Source organism: Vicia villosa, linkage group LG2, assembly GCF_029867415.1.
Source record: "Vicia villosa cultivar HV-30 ecotype Madison, WI linkage group LG2, Vvil1.0, whole genome shotgun sequence".
NCBI classification, from domain to species: Eukaryota; Viridiplantae; Streptophyta; class Magnoliopsida; order Fabales; family Fabaceae; genus Vicia; species Vicia villosa.
This window is the reverse complement of record NC_081181.1, coordinates 226,734,948-226,744,698: the sequence shown is the minus strand read 5'-3', so window position 1 is coordinate 226,744,698 and position 9,751 is coordinate 226,734,948. Positions and strand designations below refer to the sequence as shown.

The window sequence follows — 9,751 nt, the reverse complement described above, 5'->3', positions numbered from 1 at the left end:
CTAAAGGGAAGATCACCCTCATTAAAAGTGGTTATCTCCTTTATCTCATATTTAATCTTCTCCTCAGCACTGCGAACATAAATTTTACACTTTGTTGGGCTGCCAAACAAGCCCGTTGCTTTAAAAAATTCATGCATATTTTCCATGACCAAAGCAACAGATTTTGTGTCTCCTCTTCTAAACAAGAGGAGATCATCTGCAAAACTGAGATTTATAATATTAAGCTTTTCACATTTTGCATGAAAGTTGAAATCTGGAAGCTTCCTCAACTGTTGCAAGCTTCTATGCAGATACTCAATTACTATCACAAACAACAAGGGGGTATAGGATCCCCTTGCCTCAGCCCTCTTTTTACTTTCATCACTTTAGTCTACTGCCCTGCAATATTGGAAGTGAATGAAACAGTAGAAACAACCATCATTATCAATCTTCTAAACTTGTTTAGGAAGTACATTGCTTGAACATGATTCATCATTAGCTTTCTTTCTCTTCTTCTTGGTATAAAATGAAAGCATAAAACCTTTCCATGATATTATTAAGATATTGTACTAATATATCCAAGAACCATTGCCACGATTTCTTGTCTCTACTTCCACCATAACGTATGCAATCAGATAATTCTGATTGCTTCCATCTTTTTCCACTATTGCCATTAACTGACCACCATACTCACCCTCCAAGAAACATGCATCAAGACCAATTAAAAAAGTATGCTATAAGATAAATCTTATTGTTAATATATTATGACATAATACAAAGAAATATTATTAACAGAGAGATTGAGCTACATCCACCTACCATATCATATCACATCTTTATCCACATTTTTATCATGTCACGTCTTTATCATATTTAGTACACCAAATATAATAATTTTTATTATTGCTTCTGAAAATTGTGAAGATCTCATACTTAATGAGAGAAGTATCTAAAAATAATAATTTTTTTGAAACAATTGTATAAATATAATTAAGATAGATTGACACAATGTATGTGGTGACTCAATTATAATGGTTGTATTATTTGGCTATATCACTAAGGACAAGAGTTCAAGCTTTACACTTCTCACACTAACATGTTCAATCGTCACATGTGTAAAATATGAAATTTTCTTAGACATACAACTAGGACTTTCATGAAACACGTGTGAGAAAAAACTACACTGAACCGCATTAAAAAGCCACCTCATAAGAAAAATACAATTTGGTTTTTGCCATTAAGACGGTCACATGTGTTAAATACTTAATACACTTATTGTGTGACATTATAGGATGCATATTAAATTTAAATTATAAAATTAATTTTTAAATTTAAAAAATTAAGTCTATAATGAAATGAAGAAAATAAGAGATGTATTATCAATATAAAAAGAAAAATGTACATTGATATGAACAACAAATATTTTGTCAAATCACACATATATTTTAAAATTGTTTTTATGACATGAAAAATTTATTGGATGATAATATAAAACTATTTTACACTATTAATACATGTCCATTAAACACAATAAAAAAATACAAATTTTGAAAGAATTGTTCTTTATTTTAACAGTAAATAATCAAAAACTTATAAATAACATCAATAACATGAAAGATTCATCCTTATAAATAATATATAAAATATTAATATTCTAATCTAAGATCAAAATAAAAATTTAAATTAAAAAAAATATATATAAGTGTTCCTCTTCATTTATGTTTTCCTTTTCCCTTTTCATTTCCTTTCGGCTATAAATAAAAATGTATAAATAAGAAAGAGAGGTGTGTGAATAAAAGAGTAGAATAAAATTATTATTATTAAATATTATTTATTTAATGTGTTGTATGTAGTACTGATAAAAAAACGCTGAATCGAACAACACTGAAGTTAAAATAGTTGAACTATTATGTTTGGATAGTAAAAGAAGCATGTGTTACAAAAAATGGTTTTAGAGTCGAATCAAATGACAAATAAATCGAACCTTAACTGAAACCAACTTGAAAATAAAAAATATTAAAAATAAATTCAAAACAAAGTATAACGGTTCGTTAACAAATGATTCCATTTTAGAAAAATTGCCTCCTAACGATTTGGTACGGTTTAGTATTTTGAACCGGTATACCAAACCAATAAATTTGTTTGGATCGGTCTGGTTCAAATAAGCTTTTACTATGATTCGATTCAATTTTCTAAATGAGTTGTACCATAAACAATCCTAGTTGAATGTCAATAACATTCTATATTCAACGCATGTGAAGGTGAAACATGTTAATGTGAGACTTATAAGATTTGAACTCAAGTCCTTATTAATATAACCAAATAATACAATCATTTATGATTGAGTAAAAAAATACATTGTGTCAATATCTTAATTGTATTTATAATTTTTTTTAAATTTAGAAATTTCTCTCACAATTTTGTGAATTAATGGTAAAAGTTATTCTACTTGATGCAAAAAATATATAAAGACGTGATATGATATGAAAGTGGATAAGAATATAATATGATAGGGAGTGAGGTAACTCAATAAGCCCTTGATCTCGGATATTATACGTGGTGGTATGTATTACGACAAATATATGGAAGAAAAGCCAGAAAGAGGGTTTCTCAGACCGATATTTGGCCAAGAATTGGAACACCTTTATGAAAGCTGAACCAATGTAGTAAAGATGTGAGAGAGAAACCTTTAGAAACTTCAAAACCTCCACCTTGAACTCGGATAAGAGTAACCATAGGTTTATCTAGGTGAACAAGCCCTCATAAAAAGGAATGGAGCACTCCTCAAAAGTGATACATATCCTTTTGTCTGATTTTACACGAAGGACCAGCAAGTTAGTAGGGGCCAGCCACGATATTAGTCGCATTTACAGCCTCCAGATCACTTAAAATAGAAGGAATTCATAATATATCCTTGAGTCAATCCAGCAATATTTACTCGCATCAGCCAACTTCACTAAAGTGACTCCTTTCAGAGGTATCTCTTCAGCCCAGAAGATATCGACGAGATTGAGCCAATTAAGACCATCTGGTCGAACTCCACACATTAGGTGATCCTTGACTTCATCATCACTCGGCTCCCGGCCATAAGCAACACAATAAGTTTTGATGAAATTTTGGGCCTCCTCCTTATTCAAAACCCGACCTCCATCTCTAGAGTAAGTAAATCGGGAGAAAAAAGAGTGTCATCATTAAAAAAAAAGAGTGTCAAAGGAAGAATCATTAATGGAAGGTTCTCTATCCAAAGAACCACCAGAAACCTTCTATGACTCAGAATCATCAGATAGAAGTGTAACTTTAGGGGCCTGATTGATTAATGACTAAGTGGTAAGAATATGAACTAGAATATACCTCTATCCTAACTAAAAGAGAGGAATCACTACTTCCAAAATCACTGGACAAAATTATGGAATGATAGTTTACATTGGCCATGGTAGAGAAAATATTGAAAGTACGAAGCAAACTCATGGTAAGAGGGGTACCTAGAAAGAGTAAAGTCTGACAAAGAAGGTGAACAATTAAGTGCAAAGTGGAAAACTTTGATTATGGGAAAGACAAACACTCAAGAATGACGAAAGTTATCCCAAAAGTCAAGAGGTCTTATTTATAGAGGAAGGCGAGAAATATACTAGATCAATAGATACGAGAAGTTACAAATCAACGACTGGATTTCACCTAGGAAATGCAAACGAACTCAAGTTCACTCTAATGCTCTAGGGATTAATGTCATACCCTAACTTGCTAACCTAAAGCCATACTTTTGGAAAAACCATATAAATTTTTTAATGATGGGAGAGCATTTAATGCGCTTGCTCCCCATTACTTTTGTAAATGTTCCATGATCTCACTATGGTCGTACATAACTGCAGGAAGCCGACCACGACTTCAAAAAACTTCTCGACCAGTACACGACCGACAAACCTTGGGGGAAACAATTTTGGATAGGCCAAAGGCCCAACATTAAAACTCAATCATGTACAAATTCAATCAAAATTATCCAACGTATATAATCAACACACATGAGATTCAATATACATTTTTCTAATCTCTACATTTTTTACTATACTCATCTTAGACTACGCAACTAACTTAGACAAAAAAGTGTTAATCTTGCAAGTTCACTCTGCACCACCACCGCACCAGAGTTCAACATTATCAATTTTAGAATCTTATGTCATCTATTCTCAATTCTGTTTATGTGTGGAACACTATTATTTGTTTGGTTTAAATACTATCTTAACTTTTAAATAGTTATATTTAGTCAAGAATATTCCAATAATCCATATGTGTTTGTCTTTTGTGTTTATTATTTTTTGGAGATGGGTAATTTGGTGACAGTGGCAGCAACCCTAATATGGGGGGTGTTGTAACATTTGTCCTTTAGCCTAGAGATAAAAATGATAAGCAAGTTGAATGAGTTTGATTTAAAATTTATTTCTACTTGAGGACAAGACATAGGCACATGTTGAGGTAGGGGTCCCTACCCTTTTGTGGCACCTCTTGGACTTGTAAATTGAGAGGTGGAGATGCTTCTCAATTCCGTATTTAAACTTATATTTTATACGTACAGGACAAAATCGTCTTTCCATTTTTGTTCTTTGCATTGGACAATTATAAAACGCCATTTTTTTATTATAGTTTTTTGTTTGTACATTTGTATGTACCAAAAATTTATACTATTTTAATATTTTTCTGCTCCTAAAAAAAAATTTAATAGTATAAATATCTTTTTAATATAAAAAAGGGCTTTAAATTTTTTTTCACATATATAGACATTTAATCATGTGATGAAATGTTAGTGAACCGTTGTACAAAAATATAGTATAATATGAATGCATAGTAATCTTTTTTGGTACATAGTTTAAAATAATTTAATAGTATTACAATTTTTTTTATATAATATAAGTTCTTTATTATAGAAATTAAATATTGGACAAACAAAAAGATTATATATAAATATTATAAATAAAGAAAAGGTTTATTTACAATTTTGGTCATTTTATTTTATTTGATTTATGAAATTGATCCTCCTATATTTTTAACAGTGATCGTCTTTCATACTTTTGCATTTAAAATTAACAATATTTATATTTTTTAAATGAGAAGTTTAGTTTGAAATGTGATAAATTATTGTATATGAATATATAGTGAAAATTTATAAATAAAAATTAACATCTAATCGACTTTCTATAAAAAAAATGAAAAAAAAAATAAAATTGTTTGAATTTAAAATAGAAAGACTAATTTTGTGAATTGTATAAAAATGAGAATCTATAATTTAATCTAAAATTTTTTAATTAATCTTTTACATTAATAATTAAAAACATTAAGCATGTAAGAGAAAGTTTTGCCTTTTATTTCTATGGTGTTATCCCCAATTCAATATATATATAAAAGGAGGAATATATTTACTCCAAGAGTAAGTGTTGAAGACTTACTCCAAATCTTAATCATTGATTTTTATTAATCTAACGGCTTTAATTAATCTTTTATATAGAAAAATATTTTCAAAAATAATTAGATTAAATGATCAATTAAAATCGTTAGACTAATGAAAATCAATGGTTATCCAGACTTACTCCACATCTTAACCATTAACTCTTCTCAATCTAATGGTTAAAATTAATGAGTATTAGTTTTCTCTCTCCACATCTAATTACTTATTATTTTTAGCCATTAGATTGAAAAAAATTAATGATCAAGATGTGGAGTAAATCTTCATAACTTACTTTTGGAATAAGAATATCCTTCAACGTATATATATATATATATATATATATATATATATATATATATATATATATATATATATATATATATATATATATATATATATATATATATATAGGAGGGTTATATTGACTCCAAGAGTAAGTTATAATAACTTACTCCACATCTTGACCATTAATTCTTTTCAATCTAATGGTTAAAAATAATAAGTCATTAAATGTGGAAAGAGAAAACTATTCCTTATTATTTTTAACCATTAGATTGAAAAGAATTAATGGTCAAGATGTGGTGTAAGTTATTATAACTTACTCTTGGAGTCAATATAACTCTCCTCATATATATATATATATATATATATATATATATATATATATATATATATATATATATATATATATATAGGGAGCATATCAAGTGAGAGCAATTTTAAATGAGAGGAATAAATATCAACCTTTAGATTTATTAAGAGAGAGAAATTAATAGCCACATTAATGTATTAACATTCTCTCTCTTGATGAATCTAAAGGTTGATATTTATTCCTCTCATCTCTCATTTAAAAATGATCTCACTTGATATGCTCCCTATATATATATATATATATATATATATATATATATATATATATATATATATATATATATATATATATATATATATATATATATATATATATATATATATATATATATATATATATATATAACATGATAATGAATCTGAACATGAGAATGTAATTCTTTTTTTCCTCTCCTCCATCATTTCATTATAATAATAGAAGAGAGACAAAAAAATGACGCATAATCTCCACCATTTATTTTAAAATATTATAATTTATATTTATTTTCATGTTCTCACATAAAAATGTCATTCTCATATACACATATATATAAATGTATTAAATAATATTATATATAATATTAAATTTTTTAATAACAAATTATTTATAGTTTATTATTAGTATTTTTTTAGAATTACCTAAAATGCATTTAAATTCCGACTAATATAATTTTTATGTAAATTTATTTATTATTTATCAAATTATTTTTATATTACAAAATTTAATCGTTTAAATATTTTATTATAAAAATTCAATATCCTACACAAGAATTGATTAATTCAAAAGAGCAGTCGTATTGTATAGGAGCGCGGGATCCAATTAAAATTAGAACAAAACTTATGAATTGTTACAACCTTGCCGAATTTAAACTTAATTTTTTTTCTTCTTTTAATTACTAAATCTTCACCAAACGGATACCTAAAATTTCCTAAAATTCTTCAAAATCAAAGAGTTAAAATAAATATTTATTTAACTATAAATATATAATAATTAAGCAAGAATGATTTCTCTCCAACAACAAAATCAACACCTGAGGATGAAAATAAATTTAAGAAAAAAACAACAATCTTAATTTCTCTATCTTTGGGTTAAGAGTAAGGGCAACATTGTCGTCATCTACTCCATCACCTCTATATATACTAAGTTCCCACACAATCATTTTTCTCACTTCATCTTCATTATTTTTTCTAAGTTTATTGCAAAATACATAAACTACTCACTATGCCTTCACTCTCAGAAGCCTATAGAGCACACCCTGTGCACATTAGCCACAAGCACCCTGATTTCAACTCACTTCAAGAACTTCCCGAGTCTTACAATTGGACACACCTTGATGATCACACCATTAATTCCAATAATATTATGAAGGAAAGTACTAGTAGTGTCCCTATTATTGATCTCAATGACCCTAATGCTTCAAAGCTAATAGGACTTGCATGCAAAACATGGGGGGTGTATCAAGTAATGAACCATGGCATCCCCTTAAACCTTCTTGAGGATATTCAATGGCTTGGACAAACACTTTTCTCTCTTCCTTCTCAACAAAAAGTCAAAGCCACTCGTTCCCCGGATGGCGTTTCGGGATATGGTCTTGCTCGTATCTCTTCCTTCTTCCCCAAACTCATGTGGTATGAGGGGTTTACTATCGTCGGTTCCCCTCTTGACCATTTTCGACAACTTTGGCCTCAAGATTATGCTAAATACTGGTACGTGTCATTGTTAAGAGTCTCATATTAAACCTAATATATATATATATATATATATATATATATATATATATATATATATATATATATATATATATATATATATATATATATATATATATATATATATATATATATATATATATATATATATAACTTAATTTTGTGATATTAAGTTAAGTCTAAACTAAATTTCAAGATATTTCAATTATAAAGATAAGTGTGGTAATGTGTCCTCAATTCTCATTAATAATAAAAAAAAACTAAACTAAACTAATTATCTCTTCTCTATAATATCTTATCCTTTTTCACAAATTTATTCTATTTTTCTTTTTAAATAAATTTTTAAAATATTTTTTTTGTGTGGCGACGGTACTAATGGCCAAACTATATAAGCCCATTTTCTTATCCTATAGTTCACTTAGCAAAGATCAAAATGAAAGCTATGTGTGTGTGAATGTATATATCTATTTATGGACCCACACACCCTTTGAAGAATGAAAGGGTAAACTAATCATGAGAATCAATTGCACCAAATCCACTAGTTTATGTTTTGAAATCTCTTAATTATTTAGTCAACTATGTTTTGATTTTTCCTAACACTCTCCTAATTATATGTGATTTTTGTGGTTTTGTCTTTTCAGTGATATTGTCATGCAATATGATGAGACCATGAAAAAGTTAGCAGGAAAATTAATGTGTCTAATGTTGGACTCTCTTGGTATTACAAAGGAAGATATCAAATGGGCCGGGTCAAAAGCCCAATTTGAAAAAGCTTGTGCAGCTCTCCAACTAAACTCCTACCCTAGTTGTCCGGACCCGGATCACGCGATGGGTCTCGCCCCGCACACGGACTCTACATTTTTAACTATCCTTTCTCAAAACGACATAAGCGGGTTACAAGTTCAGCGCGAGGGTTCAGGGTGGGTCACAGTTCCCCCGCTTCACGGAGCCTTGGTCGTTAACGTGGGCGACCTCTTTCATATTTTATCGAACGGACTATATCCTAGCGTGCTCCATCGAGTTTTAGTGAACCGGACCCGACAAAGATTTTCCGTTGCTTATTTATATGGGCCCCCTTCCAATGTAGAGATTTGTCCACATGCAAAATTAGTAGGCCCAACAAAACCCCCTCTTTATAGGTCAGTAACTTGGAATGAGTACCTTGGCACAAAAGCAAAACATTTCAACAAAGCACTCTCATCTGTTAGACTTTGTACACCTATTAATGGTTTGTTTGATGTAAACGATTCTAACAAAAATAGTGTCCAAGTGGGCTAAATAGGTATTTCAACTTTTTAATCCTTCCTTCTTGCATGGTCTATTTTGTACCAAACATATATAAAAGCCAAAAGGCAATATTGTGAAATGAAACACTAGCTATTTTTAAATTTTACAACAACTTGGAATTTGGTGGAACAAACAAGAAAGCAATTTAAAGTTCAAGGTTGAGGGTATATACATGGATAAATTTGTTTGGCTCAAAATGGGAGAGGAGCCATTATTAGTTCAGAGGATAAGATACATCAAATCAAACAATATTTTAAAAAATAATACTTCCAAACAAAAATTTAAAATGTAACTATAGTAATGCAAACATAGAGTTTCACTGTTCTTTCGTTTGTATTTTGTAGTGAAAGTGACATAGCAAATTTGTCGAATTTGAATATATTCAATTCCACCACAAGACAAACAAAACAACATTTCTTTGGAACTTGATATTTATTTTTTATTTTATGTGGCAACAACCGTACGTGCACATCTATAGATTAGTTTTAAGTTTGTATATATATACATAAAATAGGTTTACAAAGTCTAATTAAAATGATTTTTATTAGGCATAAGATGTGCATATATTTTATTAGCTCAATAATTTTGATTTCAAAAATTAAAATAAGTAATTTATTTCTTAATATATTAAAAAAAGCTTTTTAATCAAATACATTTGAATAATTTTAATTAAAATTGTGTCATCGATCCATGACAATGGGCAGGTTT

General features: G+C 28.8%; 1 protein-coding gene across 1 annotated transcript; it reads left to right on the top strand.

Moving 5' to 3' along the window:
• Positions 1-7,200: 7,200 nt before the first annotated feature.
• On the top strand, positions 7,201-9,144 carry LOC131648383 (gibberellin 3-beta-dioxygenase 1-like). The gene is made up of 2 exons (XM_058918148.1): positions 7,201-7,753; positions 8,398-9,144. The coding sequence occupies exons 1-2, from the start codon at positions 7,269-7,271 to the stop codon at positions 9,032-9,034; spliced, it is 1,122 nt and encodes a 373-aa protein (XP_058774131.1). The 5' UTR covers positions 7,201-7,268; the 3' UTR covers positions 9,035-9,144.
• The last annotated feature ends 607 nt before the right edge of the window (positions 9,145-9,751 follow it).